Source organism: Lonchura striata, chromosome Z, assembly GCF_046129695.1.
Source record: "Lonchura striata isolate bLonStr1 chromosome Z, bLonStr1.mat, whole genome shotgun sequence".
Classification (NCBI taxonomy): Eukaryota; Metazoa; Chordata; class Aves; order Passeriformes; family Estrildidae; genus Lonchura; species Lonchura striata.
The window spans coordinates 39,629,101-39,652,287 of record NC_134642.1 but is presented as its reverse complement, the minus strand read 5'-3'; the positions used below and the strand labels follow the sequence as shown (position 1 = coordinate 39,652,287).

General features: G+C 54.9%; 4 protein-coding genes across 4 annotated transcripts; 2 read left to right on the top strand and 2 right to left on the bottom strand.

Annotated features, from left to right (window-relative positions):
• Window positions 1–24: 24 nt before the first annotated feature.
• On the top strand, window positions 25–13,775 carry LOC110484173 (non-lysosomal glucosylceramidase). The gene is made up of 17 exons (XM_021554633.2): window positions 25–238; window positions 3,995–4,086; window positions 4,290–4,405; window positions 4,514–4,732; window positions 5,289–5,528; window positions 5,874–5,976; window positions 7,225–7,378; window positions 7,660–7,785; window positions 7,873–8,057; window positions 8,396–8,500; window positions 9,146–9,253; window positions 9,724–9,875; window positions 9,998–10,104; window positions 10,279–10,421; window positions 10,726–10,841; window positions 12,587–12,778; window positions 12,857–13,775. Exons 1-17 carry the CDS (start codon window positions 48–50, stop codon window positions 13,082–13,084), a joined length of 2,577 nt encoding a protein of 858 aa, XP_021410308.1. The 5' UTR covers window positions 25–47; the 3' UTR covers window positions 13,085–13,775.
• A 3,192-nt stretch (window positions 13,776–16,967) lies between these two features.
• Window positions 16,968–19,081, top strand: LOC110484194 (avidin-like). The gene is given in 5 exon segments (XM_077790398.1): window positions 16,968–17,041; window positions 17,114–17,277; window positions 17,280–17,345; window positions 17,729–17,845; window positions 18,951–19,081. Coding segments are annotated over 5 exon segments (552 nt in total).
• A 267-nt stretch (window positions 19,082–19,348) lies between these two features.
• On the bottom strand, window positions 19,349–20,418 carry LOC110484195 (non-lysosomal glucosylceramidase-like). The gene is made up of 3 exons (XM_077790397.1): window positions 20,357–20,418; window positions 20,085–20,269; window positions 19,349–19,746 (listed from the first exon to the last, which is right to left on the bottom strand). The coding sequence occupies exons 1-3, from the start codon at window positions 20,416–20,418 to the stop codon at window positions 19,349–19,351; spliced, it is 645 nt and encodes a 214-aa protein (XP_077646523.1).
• A 32-nt stretch (window positions 20,419–20,450) lies between these two features.
• On the bottom strand, window positions 20,451–23,173 carry LOC110484196 (non-lysosomal glucosylceramidase-like). Its single transcript, XM_077790396.1, has 3 exons — window positions 23,159–23,173; window positions 21,918–22,136; window positions 20,451–21,361 (listed from the first exon to the last, which is right to left on the bottom strand). The coding sequence occupies exons 1-3, from the start codon at window positions 23,171–23,173 to the stop codon at window positions 20,978–20,980; spliced, it is 618 nt and encodes a 205-aa protein (XP_077646522.1). The 3' UTR covers window positions 20,451–20,977.
• Window positions 23,174–23,187: the final 14 nt, after the last annotated feature.

Genomic DNA, 23,187 nt, shown 5'->3' with positions numbered 1-23,187 from the left:
GGGGCGGGGCGGTGAAGAAGAGGGCGCGCACGGGGCGGGGGGCGGTGATGGCGGCGGCGGCGGAGACCGTGGAGTCGCCGCTGATGCGGCGCTATGAGGGGGCAGCGCAGGGTCGCGGCGTGGCGGCGGACGGCTGGCGCGTCTGCCTGGCGCACAGCTTCGAGGAGCTGCGGCAGCCCTACGGCGCCGGGGACGTGCCGCTCCGCGATGTCCTGCGGCACGTCGGCCTCGCCTTGAGGTACGGCGGGGGATGGAGGGGGCCGGGAACGCACCGGGACGAGGGAGGGCGTCCCGCGGGGGACACAGCGTTGCGCTGGAGCCACTCGGTTCCGCGGAGGCCTCGCCCCGGGGACGCTCCGGAGATGTCCCGGTGTACGGAGCGGCAGAGCCCGGCGGATCGCGGAAGGCCCCGGGCTGGCGGGAGCCGCCCTCCTACCGCCCGGAGGCGCCGGCACTCTCCAGCCTTCCTGGCGCCGGCACTGCGAGAAATTGGTGCTGAAGTGGCAGCACCAGGCGCTTGGGCTCCTCAAAACAGGGGAGGACTTGGGGCATCGCTTGGGGATGGGGACCCTCATTTTCCACCCCTAGGGCTCATCGCTGCCTCATCCTACCCGGCATAATCCTCAGTGCTGGCAGCTGGAGGTTAACCTTAAGGCTAACTGGGAGGGGTTTGGAACGCTGTGGCAGGTTTGGGAACGGGGCACCTCTCTCGGCTTTGCGTTGGGGTGAGCTGGAAGTAACGACGGAGAGCACGCGTGGAAAGCGAGAGTGTTGTTTTAACCTTTACCACTGGAGTCCGGGCGCTGGCAGTGTGTGCGCTGGGACCGGCGACGGCATTGCTTATTTCCTTGTGCTGGATTTATGACTCCTGCCTCCATTTTCTGTTGGTGTCCTTGGAGGCTGCCGCTTGCCAAGCTGGTTCCTGCAAAGCTGGATGAAAGGGCAGGTTCTGGATTGCTTCGGGGTGCATGCTGGTCTGACCTGAGACACCCCAGTGCGAGCCTGGGCATTGGGGAAGGGAGAGCATGGGTCACACACCTGAGATAAATAAAGGCTGCTGGAAAAGCTGCTGCAGCAGGTTGGGATGAGCTGAGCATGTTGGAAAGCGTGAAGTTCTGGTGGGGTGAGCAGGGAGGAGAGGTGATCCTAGCCTTCTCATTGAAGTCTGGAAGTGCCTTGTATCAGTCAGAAAAGGTCTTTGAAAGCAAGCTTGAAGTTAAAATACTGCCTCTTCTCCTGTTCAAGTTTAGGAGATAATTTGGTTGTTGTCTCAAAGTACTTTTGCCATGGCAAGAACTTGTTTGCGAGGAGGTTCCAGTCACAAGAGCAGAGGAGACAAAGTGCTAGGGTCACAAGAAATATCTGTGTGCTTTTGATTAAAAACCCAAGGCCAACATTATTGGCTCAAAGGGCAGCCCATTCAGGTATGTGAGAATATATGCGAGGCTGCATGCTCCAGGCGTCAGTGGGCATCTCGGTATCTGTGTGACTGGGGCAGCCAACTCATGGAAACATGAATGCAGTTGCTGTGAGAGGAACCCAGAATTCAGTTCTGTGTCATGGTGCAGGGATCTGTGAAGCTCTGTAGATTGGCCTGCCCGGTCCGTAGTGACCTCTGGTGAGTGGTCCCTGTGCCAGGGATGTTCCCAAAACTTGGCACATCTTGATGCATGTAGTGCAAAATCATATGGTGCAGGTGCTTGTAGCCACTGGGAGCGCCTTGGGGTCACTGCACATCTTTGGCTCAGGAGGTCCAGGACTAGCAGAGGAGCCACAACATTGTGAGTTGATGTTGTTGCCTCAAATTAAACATGATGATGGTGCCTTCTTCTGCAGCAACAGCCGTAGGTGTAGGTGACATGGCTGGGGGTGTTGACAGCCCCTGGGGCAAGATTTTTTGTTAATCAGGGCTCATCGGGGTAACTATGGGGGACATGTGCATCTGGAAAGAAAGGGCTGTGCAGAGGGCTCAGCTGGGGCTGGCAAGGCAGGAGAAGAGGTGTAGGTAGGTTTCTGCAGAGGTGGCTCATGTGTCCTGAGAGGGGTCACAGCATGAATCCAGATCAGCTGGGTAATGTTGTTTTAACTCCACTGCCAATTTGAAGGGGAAGAAATGCCCTCCAGCCCTGGCAGGGCTTTTGGTACTACAGAGCACAAAGTCTTTCTCCTTGTTATTCTTCAGCCCTGGCAGAGCTGTTAATACCCAGCAATTGGGAACTGGGCTTCTTCTCTTGGCTTGCGTGATTTTGGGAGAAACTTGCATGAGAAGAGTTTGCATATTGAGATGGTAAAATTACTTTGGCAGTGGCAATAAATCTCAAAGTTTTTCTACTGTGTTCTCTATAAAAACTGCTTCTTGAAATCCATCTCCTGCCTCCTTTCCAAGAAGTCAGGATGCCCCGCTAGGCTGTGCTGCAGTCATTCTGCCTGAGCACCTTATTTCCTGATGCCAGAAGCCTGCTGGGGAAGCAGCTGCGTTGGTTCCCTGCTGCTGGGTTGAAAAAGAATATTAATAATTTCCTTGAGAGAGAGAGAGCACTGCCAAAACCTTGCCTTGGCAGGGTAAGGCTGGGACTGTCCTGTCTGGAGAAGAGCAGTTGTAGCAGATATAGCTGGAAGATAGTGGCAGGCCCTGGTTCAGGGCAGTCAAGCAGGACAGGCTGGTTCTCATCATGCCGTGAACTGTGAGCAAAGCATCCACAGACAGTCAAACACAAAGCTGAGTCTGTAGGAGTGGAGAGCAGGCTGCAGTTAGGTCCTGTGGGATTGCAGCCCAGAAAATCTCACCCTCTGAGGGATTTGGGGACCTTAGATGTTGGTGAATAAAGGTGAATGCCCAGTGAGCAGCCGAAAAGTCAACTGTGACTTGTTTCTGTTTGGGAAGCATAGTAGTAGAGGTGTCATAGAAGAGCCTCTCCCCCTTGCTCCTGGGTGTACATGTCCCAGGGGATTATTGCTCATTGCCCATCACCTGTGCTCTGCATCCTGTGCAACCAGGGGCAGGACAGGCTGTGTGCTCCTGGTTTTCTGCTCAGCAATATGGCATGGGTGTCTGGAGGTAGCTCAGGGACATTGCTCACTGTGGGTGCTCCTGTGTCCCCCCTGTCCACCTGGCACCCAGGGCCATGGAGCTGCCAGCTGGGCCTTACCTGACTGTTTGCTGGGCAAGGTTCAGCAGCTTCTGGTCTGGTAGCTGGTTTCCGTGTGCTAATTGTCTCTGTATAGAAGGCTTAACTTGGGGCAGTTAATTAGCCAAAGCCAGTACTTTACAAGCATTGACTCAGAGCCCATCCCTGCTCCTCTTGCCTGGAGTGGTGCTGGCATACCCTGTTGCAGGTGTGCCCCTGTTTGGGTGTCTTGATTCCCAGACCTTTAGGTGAGAAATTGTCTGATGGGCCGTGCTGGTCTGCGCAGCTGGTGTGCAGGTGGAGGCAAGTCCCCAGGATCCTGCCAGCTGCAGACAGCAACCATCACCACTTCCAGGGTAAGGCTGCCCTGTGCCCTCTGCTCCCGATGATGTGGCACAGGGATGTGGTAATGTATGGCAATGGGGAAGTGCAGGTAGAACAGCAAGGCTTGTGTCTCTGGAGCAGTGTGTGTCTCCTCTGGGTTTGCACCTCTGCTTGCAGGTCTGCCTTAGCAGGACACTGTGTACCAGGCACAGAGGTGGTGGTGGCCCTTGTGTGCATTCCCACTTCTCCATGAGTGTCTGGGAAAGCCTGTGCTACATGAGCTGGGAGTCCTGCTCCTGAGTTGCCCTTGCTGTCAGTCCTTAGCTGCCTGAACTTAGCCTGCTTGTGTTTGCTGAGTGATGCATGCTCCAGATGGGTGGTAGAGCCTTGTCACCCCTTGTGCCATGGGCACGGGGACATATGTTCCTGTTGTACATCTCTACAAGGAGGGAAAGCTCAACCTATGCTCATCCTGCCCAGTGACACTGGAGGGACGGTGTTGCCTGTTCCTGACTTCTTCAATATTTCTCTTTCCCTTGCAGATACTTCAGGTGGTGGGTCAAGAAGACCTGCATAGAGAAGAAAACAGCCTTCATTGACCTCTTGTGTGCAGTTCCTCTGCAGCAGATCTATGGTCAGCCTCCACACTGGGCACTGGGGTGGGCAGGGATTCACATGGGGATATCGGGGTGCTCCATGGAATGAGTGAGTCAAGAAGCTTTTCTGATTTGGGGGATACTGAGTGGCTCTCCCCTGCAGAGATGCATGGGGAGAGTTCTTTAGCCAGGTACCACCTGGGGGAGGAATGGGGGTGCTAACTATTGGTGTCTTTGCCAGGGTGCCCGCTGGGCGGGATCGGGGGAGGCACCATCACCCGCGGCTGGCGGGGAGAGTTCTGCCGCTGGCAGCTGAACCCTGGCCTTTACAACTATGATACAGTCATCGCCAATCAGGTAGGGTCAGTGAGGGGGGGTGAGAGTCACTGCAGCAGCCTGGGCAGCTGAGACATCTGCCACAGGGCTCATCTCATCCCCTGCACATGCTCCTCTTCTCCTCCACAGTTCACAGTGTGCCTGCGGTGCAAGGGGCAAACCATTTACCAGCAGGTCTTGTCCATGGAGAGACCCAGCAGCCTGCAGGGCTGGAACTGGGGCTACTGCGGCCACTACGCCTTTTACCATGCCCTGTACCCCCGCGCCTGGCTGGTCTACGAGCTGCCGGGGCAGCAGGTGGTGCTCACCTGCCGGCAGGTCTCTCCCGTCATCCCCCATGACTATAAGGTAAGGCGGTGAGGGCATCCCCGAGGGCAGAGCTGCGTTTCCCCAGGCTTTGCCGGCGTTTCCCCACGGCTGTGCTCTGCAGTGGTCCGGGCAGGGGAAGCCCCACAGCCGTGCGGGAGCTCGGGATTGCAGCAAGGGATGGCTCAGCGCTGCCCGTGCCGGCTGGCAGCCCCAGGCGAGGGTGGCAGCTGTGCTGCTGACACGTCTGACCTTCCTCTTACCCCGGTGCAGCACGTGAGCCTGTATCAGCCTGCCGAGGAGATGAGCGATGAGACACCTGGCTGAGCCCTAAAGGCCGCCTTGCGTCTCTCTGCTGCCCGGCATGCTGGTTGCCAGCCCGGGGCTGCCTCTCTTTGGAATTTTGTCTTGCCTGCCTCCCAGATTCCTCTGCTCCTGCCGCTCAGCTCGGCAGCAGACGCCAAGAGCGAGTTGTTACCGCCAGTGCTCTTGTTCCCGCTGCATCCTGCGTGCTGTTCCCCAGCAGTGGGGGAAATGATGCTGGGGCAGCTACCTGTGGAGCAGCAGCCGTGTAGACAGCATTCTGCGTCTCTGCCAGGACTCCAGCTTGCCAGTGGCAGTGTTCATCTGGGAGGTGGAGAACGGGAGGGATGAGGACGTGGAAGTGTCCATCATGTTCAGCCTGCAGAACGGCATGGGAACGAAGGAGGATGGGAGCGGCGGGCACTGGAACGAGCCCTTCACCTTCCAGAAGGATGGCGAGCGGGTTGCTGGGGTCCTGCTGCACCACTGCCCGGCCGTGAACCCCTTCACCCTGGCCATCTCTGCCCGGGAGAAGGTAAAGGGCTGGCCCTGCTGCTGTGGCTCCTGCTGGGGAGGTTGTGCAGCTCTGCTGCGTGTGGGGGAGCTGCCTGCAGCCAGCTGGCCAAAGGATGGGGGTGCAAGGGCTTGGGGTTGGCACCGTTTCTCAGCGCTTGCCTGACGCCAGGAGTGGCGACACGACTTCCCTGAGGACACCCTCTCTGGGGATGGTGTCAGGAGAGCGGCTGAGGCAACAAGTTGAGAGTTGCTGGGCAGCACATGAGAAGTGAGTGTGATGTCCTGGTGGTGGTATTGGGGAGGGGAGAGCATTAATCTCCTCCTCTCAAGGAGCAGCCCCTGATGATGCTCTTCCCTTGCTCAGGCTGGCACGGGAGTCACCCATGTTACGGCATTCAATCCCACGGGATTGGGTAGAGAGGTGTGGCAGGACCTCCTGCAGGATGGCAGGCTGGATTCACCCGCTGGTGAGTGCCTCCATCCTTGGTGGGAGAGGTGGAGGAGGAGCAGGGGAAGTGGGTGGCCATGGTGGTTTTGGGCACCCAAGCCAGGGCAGAGCTCTTTCCTCCAGCCCCCTTGGCTGTTAAAAATCTCTCCAGGATGTTGTGCCTTGTTCCCAAATGCAGGCTCTATCCAAACTTCCCATTGCTAGTCCTTGCTGTGGTTCTCCAAAAGCTGTTCATACCACTTGCAGACTGTTCTTGATTATTGGATACACTTGCCTGTATCTCATTGTTCTGTGTGTGGTTGCACACTGAATTGAGATTTCTGCTAGGGTGCCAGCATGCTGCCCAGCCCCCTTCCCTTAGTTCCTGTTTCCGGATAAATGAGCTGTGTCTCTCGGAATTGCTACTGCCAGCATTTAACAGTGCTTGGGGTTTAGTGCTGCTGTCACTTTCTGTCCTCTTCCTACTATAACAGTTCTCTGAAAGTGTCTGGTATTCTGATAATTCTGCATCCATCCTCAGGTCTCTGCTCACTCCCTTGGGAGGAGCCTTGAAGCAGGGTGGCATCTCCAGCCTTTGGTACTCACCTCATATTGCCATAAAAGGTGACCATTTCCCTAATGTCTGTCAGTTTTTAAACAAAGATGATGCTGACAAACTAGTGATGCTGGGTCTTTGCAAATTTTCTTGAGGCTTAATTATGTTAATGTAATGTTTACTATGTTTTTTTTTCCAGAAAAGTAAGCTTCCTGCCTAGGTGCACTTAGAGCTCTCCAGGCTATTGGGATGTGGTTTTTCTTCATGCATGCCAGACATTATCATAGTCAGGATCTGTGCTTATGTCGCTCTAATGAGTTTACCTTGTACACATGTCAGAACTAGCATATCATTATCCTACCACGTCAGGGCTTTTCTTAAATACCACCATGTCTCAAGCACCCTGCAAAAAGCTGGAAACAATGACTGTCCCTAGAAAGTCACAGTGTCTCTGACTGCAGTGCAGATACAGAGTCATGGGATACTCTGTAGCTTCCAGTCATGCCTGGTGGCTTTTCCTTACTGATCTTTCTTGGATGACTGAATCGTTTTACGGACTCCTTCCATGGAAGAGTTTTTTTTTCCCTGTGGCAACATCATCCCTTAAAGCCCTAGGTTGTACAAGAGCTTTGGTATGACCACTCTCATCTCCCTCGAGGTGTGTGTGAACTTCAGTTACTCTCCCTCTGGTCATCCTTGGTTGCTTAAGAATATCTTAATTTTTCCTGGCAGGTAAAAGCAGGCCAACAGAGAAGGGGGAGGTGACAGCAGCAGCAGTGTGTGCCAGCTGTAGGGTGCCTGCCCATGGGCACAAGATGCTGGAGATGGCCCTGGCTTGGGACATGCCCTGTGTCCACTTTGGCTCCAAGGAGAAGCTGCATGTCAGGTAGGTGGGTTGTCTCCCGTGGTGTTTGGCTTGTGTCCCCAAAGCCCCATTTTCTCTCCTCCCTGACCTGTGTGTTATAAAGGAATGTTTTGCCACCCACTCCTTGTGGCCGTGGCCCTGCCAGCTCAGGGAGAGGACCCTGTGTCCAGCCCCTGCTCCTCAATGCCCCTGCAGTAGCAGTTGAGTTCCGTTGTTCCCTGTAGTCCAGTGTCCCTCTGTGGTGTCTGTGTGGGATTCCTGGGTGGAGCCCATGGGGTGCTTACCAAACCCTCATTTGGCAGGCGGTACACCCGGTTTTTTGGCAGCAAAGGTGATGCTGCTCCTGCCCTGTCCCATTACGCCCTGACACACTACGAGGAGTGGGAGAGGAAGATTGAAGCATGGCAGAATCCCATCCTGGAGAACAGGTAGGGCAGATGAAAGCACCTTCCCAGTGGCCTCCACAGGAGCATCACCACCCAGCTTCTGAGGGTGAGCTCCCCTCTTTGCCACAGCCAGCTGCCTTCCTGGTACAAGTCAGCCCTCTTCAATGAGCTCTACTTCATGACGGATGGAGGAACCATCTGGGTGGAGGTGCCCCCCGATTGCTGTGCCGAGGACCTGCAGGGGCCGGCGGGTGCGGGGCTCTCCCACCTCCTCCCTGTCCTGCGGGAGTACGGGAGATTTGCTTATTTGGAAGGTAACTCAGGAGGGTGTGAGGGATTCTCCCAACCCAAGCCCTCCCATTACTGTTGCATGTGTTTGTAAACTGCCATGGGGATGTCTTTCACGCTCCAGTGTGTAGGGAGCAGTGCAGTTGCCAGGAAAACCCCTTGCAGCCCTGAAGGATAGGGCATGGAGTGTTCCCCACATCCCCTGTGCTCTATGTAGAGAATGAAACCCACTTTGAACGGGAGCCCCTGCCTGTGCTGGGAGAGATTCCCCCTGTCCTGGGCCATGTGGAGGGAGGACCTTTCCCTCCCTTTTCCCCTCCCCATGGCAGTCTCCTTTCCCTCACCACCTGCCCTGTCCTGCCAGGCCAGGAGTACCGGATGTACAACACCTACGATGTCCATTTCTACGCCTCCTTCGCTCTCATCATGCTGTGGCCCAAGCTGCAGATCAGCCTGCAGTATGACATTGGTGAGTGTCCCCAGAGCCCTGCCTTGGTGCCTGCTCAGGGCTTCCCCTTGGGAAGAGATGGAGCCTTTGGGACTGCTGCTGCTGCAGAGATGTGTGCTGTGGAGCCAGCATCCCCCTCCAGCTGCTCTGCTGTGCCCAGGACTTGCAGCCCTGGAATGCAGCTGCCCCAGCAGCTCCGTGCCCAGCACTGGGGCTGCCTTCTTGCCATGCTGGGGGTGCACAGCTGGCTCTGCCTGCCCAGGGGGAGCCCCTGGTCTTCCCAGCTCTGTCCTTACTCCTTGCAGAGGAGACAGCAGAGTAGTTTGCAGATTCTCAGTGCTCTGGCTGGGTTTGGTGGCTGCTTGGTGGTGGCCTGGGTAGGGGTGTGAAGCACAGCCCTTTGCTGGGCTCTGGTAGGCCTGAGCCCACTAGGTTCTTCCCTTCCCAGACCTCCCTTAAGGGCGTAGTGACAGTTGCATATCCCCTGCTGAGTGGGGGATGGAGAGCAGCCTCTCCCCTCAGCCCTTTTCAGAGAGCTGTGATCTTGGAGCTCCAAAGGGCAGCCTCGTGTGCTGGTGCTGGTGGCCCTGCCTGTGCTTATGCTTGGACCTTTCTGCAGCAGTTTCTGCTGCCCTTCTTACATACCCTGCTGTGTGTCCTCTGCAGCTGTCACTGTGGTGAATGAGGATGTCCAGCCCCGGCAGTACCTGATGGGTGGTCAGACAGCCCAGGTGAAGATGAAGAATGTGGTACCACATGACATTGGGGACCCAGGTGAGGGGTCTGTTGGGCTTGTGGGGGAGCGGAGGGGATGCCAAGCTGTGGGAAATGGGTATGGTGCATTAAATACATGCTTATTGTTGTCAAGCATTGGAACTGGCTGCCTGGGAAGTTGTGGTGCCACCATCCCTGGTGTATTAAAAAGAAGTGTAGATGTGGCACTTAGAGATGTGTTTCAGTGGTGGAATTAGCAGTGCTGAGAGGTCTTTTCCAACTTAAATGTTTCTCTGATGCTATATTTTCTGGGAATTGAAAGCCAGATAGTGTGGGATGGTGATGAAGACAGTTCTGCATGGATCCCTTACAAGGGAGACAGAGGGAAGTAGCAGGAAGGCTGTTGTCACTAGGTACAACATATTATTTCAGTGCTGTTTGATCACAGTACCCCAGGGTCCTTGCTCCTGTGTAGGAGGAGGGATGTTCATTGATTGCTGCCCTGCTGCATCTGGTCTGTCCTGGTTTAGGTGACGAGCCATGGCAGCGTGTCAATGCCTACCTGATGCACGACACTGCTGACTGGAAGGACCTCAACCTGAAGTTTGTGCTGCAGGTGTACCGTGACTACTACCTGACACATGATTCCCTGTACCTGCAGGACATGTGGCCAGTGTGCCAGGTACTGGGAGATCAGACCATGGGGCATCACCCTTTCCCACTCCCCACTTCAGGAGCCAAGCAGCTTCCTGAGAGAATGGATGCTCGTGAGGACTGCATGACCATCCCCTGCCTCTCCCACAGGCTGTGATGGAGTCGGAGTTGAAGTTTGACACAGACAACGATGGGCTCATTGAAAATGGTGGCTTTGCTGACCAGACATATGATGCATGGGTGGTGCATGGAGCCAGGTGAGCAAGAGAATTCCTCACTTGACTCCATGCACCATGCTTCATAAGGTGGGGGTTGGAGATGGGGGCTGTGAGGAAGGGACATAGCTCAGAGCTGGGCCCTTGTATCCCATTTGTCACGGAACTCTTGAGGTGTCCCACATTCCTGATGCTTCTCTCGTTTGGCTACGGCAGTGCCTACTGTGGTGGACTGTGGCTGGCTGCCGTGTGCATGATGTGCAAGATGGCAGAGCTGCTTGGGGACACTGAGATCCGGCAGAAATACATGGACATCCTGAACAAGGGCAAGGAGGCCTTTGAGAGGATGCTCTGGAATGGTGGGTGCTCAGCAATGGGGAACCACACTCAGCTAGCCATGTGTCCCTTGGGCAGGAGTGGCTCCTCCTTGGATCATGGAGCCTTATGGGGAATGGGGGAAGGAAGGGGCAATACTGTCCCTGAAACCTGGGGGGAAGGAAGGGAGATGCTGCCCCTTTAAATGGAAGGGAAGGAGCAGGTAAGGAAGAACAATCTTGTGGAAAAAGCAGCTGTGGTCCTGCCACACAGGGAGGTGTGTGGGGACAGCCCACACAAGCCAGTATCTTAATCTATTGATTTTAAACTGTTTCCTGCCTTTTCCAGGAAAATACTACAACTATGATAGCAGTGGAAGTGACACATCCAGCAGCATCATGTCAGACCAGTGTGCTGGGCAGTGGTTTCTCGGAGCTTGTGGTCTGGACCAAGGGGAGTTTGAGGTAAGAGAAGGGGCTGCCTGGTGTGGTTGTGGCAAAATGGGACCTGTGGCAGGAGGGAAGCAGCAGTTCGGATGGCACAAGTTGGGGTTGCACTTTAGAGCGAGTGTGGGGGGCACCTGCCCACTCTCTCACTCTGCACACCATAGCATAAGCTGTTGGATGGGTACAATGGAATACATCTTAAACCAAAACACTCTCACACAGAGGCCATGAAAGCAGGGATGTGCAACTGCAGCTAACTTTGGCCCCAGTGGGGTTTGCTTTGGGTAAGGTGCTATTTGTTTAAAAATGACAGAAAATGGTGCATGAAAATTTTCACGTTACTTGCTGCCTTAAAAAGTCCAAAATTAATATCAGAAGAAGCTATAGTTTATTACAAGTCCTGAAGGCTCTCTTCAGTTGTAGGAGAAGAATTGGCTGCAGACTCCTGTCTGTTGGGATAGTCAGAGCAGCTGCTGGTCCTGCAATAACTTAAAGGGAGAGGGGCCGTGGAGAAACCATTGGGTTTGTCACAGCAAAGCTTTCTGGTGGACATCGGCAGGCAAAAGCCTCAGCTGAGAGAAGGGAGCAGCGGCTTTGTCTGCGGGAGGGTAACAAAACACTTCTCTCTGTGTTGGGAAATCAGAGGAGAGCTTCAGGTGACTTTAGCTGGTCACTGTGTTTAACCCAGGATGGGGCTGGGGCTGTGCCTGGGGCTCCAGGCAGGACTTGGTCCAGCCCTCCTGCAGTAAATCCCTCCTGCAGCTCCTTTTGGGGAGGAAACAGTAGATGTGGTGCAGTCCAGGATGTGGCCTGCCTTTCCCCAGCCTCAGCCTGAAGATGCTGCTGAAGGTGGCACTTCTCCCTGCTCTCTGGTGAGCTCTGAGCCGACTGCAGGTGGGAGTGGTGAATTCCTCTCCTCAGTTACTATGACATTTCATGGATTTTTCCATGTATTTTGCTCCATTGTCTGGCTGGCATCACTGCTGTCTGTAAGCTCATTGACATGGCCTTGGTGCGTGCACAAGTCAGCAGTGCGATGTAAGAGCAGCCTGTGATCCAGTCCTGAAGAAAGTGTCCAAAAGCTTCTGCCAGAGAAGAGCACCCCAGCCCTTCACTGATACCCACGGCATCCCCATGGCTTATCTCCAGAGCCGCACTGGGGAAAAATCTCTGCAAGGATGCTTGGCTTGAGCACAGAGAGAAGGGATTTTTGCTGCTTTTGCTTTGAGTGTGCCCAAGCTCTCTGGTTGGACTGCCCAGCCTTCCCTGGCAAGGTCCTGCCTGGTGTCAGCCCAGCCTCTGCTTCCCCTGACTCTGGTGTCACCAGACTGAGAATAAGTGTCTGCCACGTCCCCAGGCTGTGCTGATGAGCCTCATGGCTCTTGTCTCTCTTGCAAGTGACAACCATAAAGCAGATGAGGATGGTGTGTTTGGCCAGACCCCCAAAGGAAGCAGTGGGGAAGGGGCTTGGCCAGTGATTGTGAGATGCTGGTTTTGGGGATTGACTAGTTAGGTGAGCTGTCAGCATCCTCTTGAGGAATGTGGAATGTCGTTCAGCATGTCTCTGTAAATTATTTTGTGGGCTTTTTTATCCTTTTGAGGAAAGAGACACTTCACTTCCTCCTGTTATTTTTTTGAGGTGGGAACTTGTTGCTATTGACTCAGCGAGCTGTGTTGCCTTTTTCCTCATGGAAAATTTAATCCCACTCCAGACCCAGCCTGAGGGGTCCACATGAGCACCAAGCCCATCTCTGTCCGCCCAGGTTTTCCCCAAGAGTCACATTCTCAGCGCGCTCAGGACCATCTTTGAGAAGAACGTGCTGAGCTTCGCAGGCGGCACCATGGGGGCCGTGAACGGCATGAGACCTGATGGTGTGCCCGACACCTCCAGCGTGCAGTCCAACGAGGTCTGGGTCGGTGTGGTCTACTCCCTGGCTGCCACCATGATCCAGGAGGTGAGCAGGAATGCTGCTGCCACACTCACCAGTGTGTGCTCCTTGGACGTGCTGATGGTCCTGTTCCCTCTCATGCAGGGCATGGTGGAGGAAGGCTTCCGTACGGCAGAGGGCTGCTACCGGACAGTGTGGGAACGGCTGGGCATGGCTTTCCAGACACCCGAGGCCTATCGGGAGAAGAAGGTGTACCGCTCGCTGGCCTACATGCGGCCCCTCAGCATCTGGAGCATGCAGCTGGCCCTGGAACGCCGGGCTGGCCAGGCACCCGCACCCACACAGCTCCCCCAGGGCTACACCCACCCTTGAGCCTCGTGGCACTGGGCAGGGCACCAGCTGCAGCACAGGCTGGGGGGTGCAGATGGCAGGCAGGGACCCTCCCTTCTCTGTGCTAGTACTCACATTGCTGTTTTCCTTCCCTACCTCCACTACATGCCCTTGAGCTCAGGGGGCTTCCAGCCACTGATGCTGAGCACAGGGGGGACCAGAGGTGTGTGGGATGTCTCCTCAGAGCACGGTGGCTTAAGGAGCTGCTGCTGGAGCCTGTGTGTCCCCTTCCCCATTGCTTAGGGCTCTGAAAGCCTGCGGGTTCCCCAGCCATCCCAAACTGCAGCTGGTACCTTGCCCAGGAGTACAGGAAAGCTCTCTCCTGCAGTCATTGGGCTGGCTAAGGTGGGCAGCTGTCCTGCAGGGAAAAAAAAAGGTGTGGGTGAATGTGTGTGTGTGTGTGTGAGGATATTGGAGTGGTGCACTCAGGCACACGGATGCTGTAGCTGTCCTGGGGTGCCATTGCACATACTGACTGGCTCTGCCCCAGGAGGGCCTGTGGCAGATACAATCCCCAGGGGAGACCCGGCTCTCCGGACAGTGACAATCTGAGCCCAAGAAGCAGGTCCTGGTCTGGTACCATGGCCCCCTCCCTGCTGGTGCCGGGGGCAGGCAGTGGAGCACATTAAAGGGGATAAATCACTTCAGTTCTTAATAAATCTGTCCAACTGTCTACTCTTGTCCTTCTTTGGTGTCTTCTTTGGCACAGGTCCATACTGGAAGAGGGAACTCATGCAATTCCCCTATATCTTCCTGAACTAGGCTGAAGGGCTAGGGAGGAAGGGAGGGGACAAGTCCCAATGGTGGCTGGCTCCTGTGGAGTTTTGCTGAAGGGAGTAGGATGAGCATTCTTACCCACTTATAGCAGCAGATAAGACCTGCTTCTTGCTTAGGTTCTGGCTCTGCTGTGTCTTGCAGGCAGCAGACCTGAGAGCATTCGTCTTGAGAAGGTCTCCGTGGGCAGGGCCGCAGGCCCTTAACTACATTGAGTCCCCTTCTGCCCAGGGCTGAGCACCTTGCTTCCTTTCCCTTTCTCTGCCACTACAGCATTTGAAGGCTGTGCAATTCTGGTGTGGGAGGGATCAAAAGGAGGGAGCTCCTGTTGTGCCCACAGAAACACAGATCTCCTGGACAGATAGATACTATATCCCTTGGACAGAGGGATGCCCCAGTTCTCTTTCTATATCAGGATTCTGTGTCCTGCAGTGGGTGGGGAATAACTTGAACTATTTGGAAATATTTGCAACTCCCTATCTGCAGTGGTGAATGGAGAAAGGGGTATCATACTGCTTTTGGTATTGAATAATGCTGAAATGAGTCAGACTCTTCAGTCCCTAAAGTTCAACATCCTGAATAGCAATGTGAAGGTGTGGTAGAACTGGTAAAGAATCAAAGAAAGGAAACCAGCAGGTAATACTATTGATAAGGTATCTAAAGCTGCTGTGCTGCCACAGCTGACATCCTGCTGATAGTCACATTATACTGTAAAAGCTTGCCCCCAGTTTCTGAGGGCAGGGTCTTCTAAAACCCTCCTTCCCAGAAATTCCTCCCTTGCATGGGGATGCCCCCTTCTTGAGGCTGAACCACAGAGATTTGCCCACAATTACTGGTATGGGTAATTTCAGGGTCTACATTAATTAGTTTTGCTAGCTTTAATATAATGAATACTGCTTCAAAATATCACATCATACTATAGAAATTGTTATAGCTTTTAATCTGTAGTAAATAATTCTTATAAAGATATTTTTGTCTAATTATCATAATAAATTATTTGTTTTTATATATTTATATCTGATTTGTCATCCTCAGTGCTGTGGTATTTTGTTGTACAAAGTATCTATTATACCTGTAGAATTCTTTAGACATAATCCTTTGACAAAATCTAGGGCTAAGTTGGATCCAGCTATGCCGAAACTCTTCCCTGGGCGGGACTCTAGAATGCAGGAAAGTGCTTTCTGAACCTTGTGATTCTGTGGGAGGGCTTATTTAATGAACATTATCTAAGCTCCCATTCTGCCTGTGGCCCTGTCCCGAAGACACCCCCACAATCCCATGTCCCACATCTCCACCATCTCCCAAGGCAGGAGCAGATGTGTGGGCCTGTTCTGTGCCCACAGCCAAGGCTCCTCTGCATGCCATGAGGGTCTGGGGGTGCCAGCCAGGGGACTCTCTGCTCCCAGCATGGGCAGGGGGTTGCTGGCACTGCTGCACCTGAGAACTGCCACTGGACAGTGAAGCTGAAGGTGGGGCAGCTCTTGGCTGCTGGGCTCCTTCCAAGGGTGACACCACGATCTGCTTGTTGGTGGCTGCCACTGCGCTGTGGCAGGAGCGCAAGAAGGTCCCAGCTGGGGAAAAGGGGTCATGTAAGAGCCCAGCTCGTTTCTCCACAGGCCCTGCAGGTGGCCCTAGGGCTTGTGTGTGTGGCTCAGTCAGTACCAAGGCACAGTGCTGCTTTCAGCCTTGCTAAGCAGCAGGATGTGTGTCCCATGGCACAGCCCCTTGCCCTGGCAGCTGGGACCAGCACGTCAGGAAAGCAACCCTCAGTCTCTGGGCAGGGCAGCAGAGCTGGGGATACTGGGTACCCCACTATAGCAGGGATAGGTGACCCACAGTAGCCCCAGGGAAGCACAGCCAGAGCTGGCAGCCTCCTTGGTCATGGACACTGCACTGTGGCATGGCACAGCGTGGTATAGGACAGTACACCCAGACCATGCAGCTCCTCAGGCACAAAACTCTGTGTGCTGGGGTGGCAGAGCATGGCACAGAAAAAACACGTACACAAGGATGGCAGGGCCAGGGCTTGCAGCCCCTCGCCACCCATCCTACACCCAGGACAGCACAGCACGGCTTGGCACAGCCAGACTGCCCCAGGGCTGCCCTCACCTCCCTGGATGCAGCATCACGGGCCACGAGCAGCGCCAGGGCGAGCAGCAGCAGCAGCCTGGGATGCCCCTGGTGCTGGTGCTCGTGTGTGGTGCCTGGGCTCTGCTCCTTTTATATCAGAGGGGGCTGAGCCTCCTGCCAAGGGACACCCATAAGGTAGGAGAGCCTGATCCCTCTGGACAGTCAGAGTCTGGGATGGGTACTGTGGGAGGTGGCAGGGAGCACAGTTAGGGCAGCTGGTGAGAAGAGAATTAAAGATACTACAGGCAGAGTGTGGGAGCTTGGAGGACACCACAGGTAAGGTGTTGGTTCTCTGAGATGCCACAGAAAGGGTGGAGGAGTTCTGGGGATACCACTAGAAGGGTTATTATCTCTTTCTGGCCATGACAGGACTTCCTTTGTGCCAAAGTGCATCCTTAATACTCAATAGCTATCAGGGCTGGCAGATAGGAAGTAGCCTGTCCTCTCCTCTATGACAATTCTTCAGCAGATCATAACAGTGCCCCAGTGCTTCTAGTGGGTTACAAATGCCTTTTTTTTGTTTTTTTTTTTTGCTCCCAGGGGAGAATTTCTGGGCAGAGGAATAATGTAATCTGGCAAGAGCAAGCTCCCATATGTGGCCCCACTGCACCTGCTGGTATCTTGCTATGTCAGAGCCCACAGCAAATGAAGGGGGACAAAGATGCAAAGAAGATTTCCCTTGAGGTCACTGTGGGAGGCTGGAGTGGTAGTGTGGCACCACAGCACTGGAGCATCTCACCTGGGCTATCCGCCTGCATTTATCTTGGAACAAAGGCATTCTGGGAATATCAGTTGTCACTAGCCCCTCTGAGAGCTGATAGATTTGGAAACACCCGTCCGTATTGCACAATGTCCTGGCCAGAGCTGCCACCCACCCATCTGGCAGCAATAAAAAGGAGAGGAAGCAGGAGTGCCAGCAGAGACCTGCAAGGAGCACATCAGCTGTCTGCCTGCTGCAGCAATGGTGAAAGCAGCTGCCTTCCTCCTTGTGCTCCTCCTGGCCCTGGAGGCTCACAGCCTCTCTGTGAAAAAAAGGTACTGTGAGGGTGGGATGCAGAGGGTGGGGAGGGCAGGGGGCTGTGGCTGCAGGCTGTGCTGCGGCACAAGTTCTGAGTTCTATCCTCTCCAGTGTAACCTGACTGGGCAATGGAAGAATGACCTGGGCTCCAACATGACCATTTATGGAGTAAAGGAAAATGGTGACTTCACTGGCAAGTACCTCACGGTTGTGTCAGACTCCCCATTAAAGATCAAGGAATCACACTACAGGGGTCCCAGCACCACCCAAGTCAGCTGAACCAGCCCACCTTTGGTTTCACTGTCCACTGGAACTTTACAGGTATTTAGTCTTTTCTTAGCATCCTTGTTGCGTCCCCAGACCTCCCTTCTGTCCTTCCCTGCAGATTCTCTGCCTTACCCTGCACTATCCCCACTGCTCTCCCTCTCCTCTCCCTGGAGCTCCCCCATCCTTGTCCATGGAGCTCCTCGGTTGCTGTCAGCTCCCAGTCCCAGGGTGCAGGAGAGGCAGCAGGGGCTGAAGCCTGCACTGTCTGCCCATCTCAGTGTGACACCCCAGCCCTCTGAATCTTCCTGCCTGCTTTCCCCATCCCCTCTGTCCCCAGAGGCTGGGGACAGCAGGGGTCTACTGTTCCCTGTGCTGGGCCAGCCAGTAACCTGCCACATTGGCCATGCTCCGCTCCACCTCCTGTCTTGTCCTCACAGACACCATCGCTGTTTTCACGGGACAGTGCTTTGTGGAAAAGAACCAAAAAGTTTTGAAGACCATTTGGCTGCTGAGGCCATATGCAGAGAAATGCAGAGACAACTGGAAGCCACCGGGTGAGTCCCCTGTCCCTGCACTGCACAGGTCCCCTGTGCATCCCCGAGGGGTTGGGACTGTCACAACTGAGTGTTTTAGGCCACTTAGAAGCCACTCTTACAGGTGTTAGCAAAAGGAGGTTTAATATCTGTTTGCAAAAGCAGGACTTATCAAAGCTCCATGGTAAGGTTCACTTGATTGCTTTGTGCAGGGGTAAAACATAAAAAAGGGGTTAGAATCAATTTAGAATGATTTACATGGAGGCTGGGGATGGAAAAGGAGAAGTGATACCCTTTAAATTAATCACAAATTTCAGGGAGGTACCCACTACTTTCTAAACTACTGATGGATCTGAGCTGGGGCTGATTATGCTCTAAGTCTCAGACCTGCTCCATGGCTTCTGTCTAAAGGATGTGGCAGCACTTAACTATTGACTAATTTAACATTTATAAGGTGATTTGGGAGGGCTTACCACAATTACAGCAGAGACCTAATTGTAGATCCAGGCTGGCAGCAGTCATACTGCACTTGCTACGGGCTGTTCACACCCCATCAGCCATGCACTTGGCAGGATGGCACAGCCCCTGCAGTGGTCCAGGAGAGTTAGAGGGGCCTCACTTAGGAATGCTGTGGGAAAGCCATGGGATGGTTGACTTTAGTCATCAGTCAGTCTTCATCCTAGATGTAGTGTGAAATGGTAATTACAGGAATTTTTCACAGTTGCAGTAATGATAACACTGTTCTACTTGGTCCATGATTTAGGCAAGTAATACCCAAAGGCTTTTGGAGTATTGGTTTCTGTGATAACGAAACAGAAAGACTTGGTGTGTAAAGTGTCTGTGGCAGCTCAAGGGAAGCTTCACCACCTGAGAGACATTTCCAAAGCCAAAGGCCTAAGAAGAGATCCTGAATGGCCTGAGGATGGGGATGAGAGGTGGTGCTCCCAGCCGGTTGTGCTCAGCACTTGGCAGACCTGCTGCCATTGTGCAAGTGAGGGAGGACAGGGTACTTGTGCACAGATTCCCTGGGCATTCTGACAAGGTGCAAATGTTTTGGAAGGATACAGAGCTGGGCAGGCATTGGGCCACTCCCACCCTTGCATCTTCTCTGTCTGCGTCCCTTCAGAGTTGGCTACAACATATTCAAATGCCTGGAAAAGTTCATGGATTGAGGGTGGTAGCATTGGAGTTCCCAGAGAAGGAGCAGTGCCAGGTTGTAGCCCTTCTTCCTACTTCAGCATCTGCTTCTCCCAATAAAGCTTTTCTGCAAACACACAGGGTCCCCTCTCTTTCACACATCAGTGCCTCTGTTCCCTTTCCTCACCACTGGCCTCTCTTGCCACTATCCCTGAAGGCCATTGTATGACCCCTGCTGTGACCCTCCATGCCTTGGGCTCCTCTTGTCAGCCCACCTACCACATGGTCCTACTTGAGACCCCACCTGATGTAGGCCAGCAGGACCCTACTCAGCCTGGAGTGATGGCCTGTGGCCCATGTCCCACTCAGAGTCTGCAAACTGCTCTGCTATCTCCTCTGCAAGGAGTAAGGACAGAGCTGGGAAGACCAGGGGCTCCCCCTGGGCAGGCAGAGCCAGCTGTGCACCCCCAGCATGGCAAGAAGGCAGCCCCAGTGCTGGGCACGGAGCTGCTGGGGCAGCTGCATTCCAGGGCTGCAAGTCCTGGGCACAGCAGAGCAGCTGGAGGGGGATGCTGGCTCCACAGCACACATCTCTGCAGCAGCAGCAGTCCCAAAGGCTCCATCTCTTCCCAAGGGGAAGCCCTGAGCAGGCACCAAGGCAGGGCTCTGGGGACACTCACCAATGTCATACTGCAGGCTGATCTGCAGCTTGGGCCACAGCATGATGAGAGCGAAGGAGGCGTAGAAATGGACATCGTAGGTGTTGTACATCCGGTACTCCTGGCCTGGCAGGACAGGGCAGGTGGTGAGGGAAAGGAGACTGCCATGGGGAGGGGAAAAGGGAGGGAAAGGTCCTCCCTCCACATGGCCCAGGACAGGGGGAATCTCTCCCAGCACAGGCAGGGGCTCCCGTTCAAAGTGGGTTTCATTCTCTACATAGAGCACAGGGGATGTGGGGAACACTCCATGCCCTATCCTTCAGGGCTGCAAGGGGTTTTCCTGGCAACTGCACTGCTCCCTACACACTGGAGCGTGAAAGACATCCCCATGGCAGTTTACAAACACATGCAACAGTAATGGGAGGGCTTGGGTTGGGAGAATCCCTCACACCCTCCTGAGTTACCTTCCAAATAAGCAAATCTCCCGTACTCCCGCAGGACAGGGAGGAGGTGGGAGAGCCCCGCACCCGCCGGCCCCTGCAGGTCCTCGGCACAGCAATCGGGGGGCACCTCCACCCAGATGGTTCCTCCATCCGTCATGAAGTAGAGCTCATTGAAGAGGGCTGACTTGTACCAGGAAGGCAGCTGGCTGTGGCAAAGAGGGGAGCTCACCCTCAGAAGCTGGGTGGTGATGCTCCTGTGGAGGCCACTGGGAAGGTGCTTTCATCTGCCCTACCTGTTCTCCAGGATGGGATTCTGCCATGCTTCAATCTTCCTCTCCCACTCCTCGTAGTGCATTGGGACATCACTAATTGTGAAGATCAGTCTGCAAGTGGTATGAACAGCTTTTGGAGAACCACAGCAAGGACTAGCAATGGGAAGTTTGGATAGAGCCTGCATTTGGGAACAAGGCACAACATCCTGGAGAGATTTTTAACAGCCAAGGGGGCTGGAGGAAAGAGCTCTGCCCTGGCTTGGGTGCCCAAAACCACCATGGCCACCCACTTCCCCTGCTCCTCCTCCACCTCTCCCACCAAGGATGGAGGCACTCACCAGCGGGTGAATCCAGCCTGCCATCCTGCAGGAGGTCCTGCCACACCTCTCTACCCAATCCCGTGGGATTGAATGCCGTAACATGGGTGACTCCCGTGCCAGCCTGAGCAAGGGAAGAGCATCATCAGGGGCTGCTCCTTGAGAGGAGGAGATTAATGCTCTCCCCTCCCCAATACCACCACCAGGACATCACACTCACTTCTCATGTGCTGCCCAGCAACTCTCAACTTGTTGCCTCAGCCGCTCTCCTGACACCATCCCCAGAGAGGGTGTCCTCAGGGAAGTCGTGTCGCCACTCCTGGCGTCAGGCAAGCGCTGAGAAACGGTGCCAACCCCAAGCCCTTGCACCCCCATCCTTTGGCCAGCTGGCTGCAGGCAGCTCCCCCACACGCAGCAGAGCTGCACAACCTCCCCAGCAGGAGCCACAGCAGCAGGGCCAGCCCTTTACCTTCTCCCGGGCAGAGATGGCCAGGGTGAAGGGGTTCACGGCCGGGCAGTGGTGCAGCAGGACCCCAGCAACCCGCTCGCCATCCTTCTGGAAGGTGAAGGGCTCGTTCCAGTGCCCGCCGCTCCCATCCTCCTTCGTTCCCATGCCGTTCTGCAGGCTGAACATGATGGACACTTCCACGTCCTCATCCCTCCCGTTCTCCACCTCCCAGATGAACACTGCCACTGGCAAGCTGGAGTCCTGGCAGAGACGCAGAATGCTGTCTACACGGCTGCTGCTCCACAGGTAGCTGCCCCAGCATCATTTCCCCCACTGCTGGGGAACAGCACGCAGGATGCAGCGGGAACAAGAGCACTGGCGGTAACAACTCGCTCTTGGCGTCTGCTGCCGAGCTGAGCGGCAGGAGCAGAGGAATCTGGGAGGCAGGCAAGACAAAATTCCAAAGAGAGGCAGCCCCGGGCTGGCAACCAGCATGCCGGGCAGCAGAGAGACGCAAGGCGGCCTTTAGGGCTCAGCCAGGTGTCTCATCGCTCATCTCCTCGGCAGGCTGATACAGGCTCACGTGCTGCACCGGGGTAAGAGGAAGGTCAGACGTGTCAGCAGCACAGCTGCCACCCTCGCCTGGGGCTGCCAGCCGGCACGGGCAGCGCTGAGCCATCCCTTGCTGCAATCCCGAGCTCCCGCACGGCTGTGGGGCTTCCCCTGCCCGGACCACTGCAGAGCACAGCCGTGGGGAAACGCCGGCAAAGCCTGGGGAAACGCAGCTCTGCCCTCGGGGATGCCCTCACCGCCTTACCTTATAGTCATGGGGGATGACGGGAGAGACCTGCCGGCAGGTGAGCACCACCTGCTGCCCCGGCAGCTCGTAGACCAGCCAGGCGCGGGGGTACAGGGCATGGTAAAAGGCGTAGTGGCCGCAGTAGCCCCAGTTCCAGCCCTGCAGGCTGCTGGGTCTCTCCATGGACAAGACCTGCTGGTAAATGGTCTGCCCCTTGCACCGCAGGCACACTGTGAACTGTGGAGGAGAAGAGGAGCATGTGCAGGGGATGAGATGAGCCCTGTGGCAGATGTCTCAGCTGCCCAGGCTGCTGCAGTGACTCTCACCCCCCTCAGTTACCTTGCTGAAAACTGTGCCTAACAATCATTCCATAGTGGCAAAGGCCAGCATTCAGCTCTCTGAGGCAGAGCACACCCCACCAACACTTTTTCTTTTAGAACAGAATAAAAAGTGATTGCAACTTTACACATGTTATTTGCTGCCTTAAAAAGCCCTATATGAATATGTAAGGTGACTAAGACTTGTTCCGTACCTTTAAGTCTGTGGCTCTTCAGTTGCAGGAGGAGAATTGGCTGTAGACTCCTGTCTGTTGGGATAGTCAGAGCAGCTGCTGGTCCTGCAATAACTTAAAGGGAGAGGGGCCGTGGAGAAACCATTGGGTTTGTCACAGCAAAGCTTTCTGGTGGACATCGGCAGGCAAAAGCCTCAGCTGAGAGAAGGGAGCAGCGGCTTTGTCTGCGGGAGGGTAACAAAACCACTTCACTCTGTGTTGGGAAATCAGAGGAGAGCTTCAGGTGACTTTAGCTGGTCACTGTGTTTAACCCAGGATGGGGCTGGGGCTGTGCCTGGGGCTCCAGGCAGGACTTGGTCCAGCCCTCCTGCAGTAAATCCCTCCTGCAGCTCCTTTTGGGGAGGAAACAGTAGATGTGGTGCAGTCCAGTATGTGGCCTGCCTTTCCCCAGCCTCAGCCTGAAGATGCTGCTGAAGGTGGCACTTCTCCCTGCTCTCTGGTGAGCTCTGAGCCGACTGCAGGTGGGAGTGGTGAATTCCTCTCCTCAGTTACTATGACATTTCATGGATTTTTCCATGTATTTTGCTCCATTGTCTGGCTGGCATCACTGCTGTCTGTAAGCTCATTGACATGGCCTTGGTGCGTGCACAAGTCAGCAGTGCGATGTAAGAGCAGCCTGTGATCCAGTCCTGAAGAAAGTGTCCAAAAGCTTCTGCCAGAGAAGAGCACCCCAGCCCTTCACTGATACCCACGGCATCCCCATGGCTTATCTCCAGA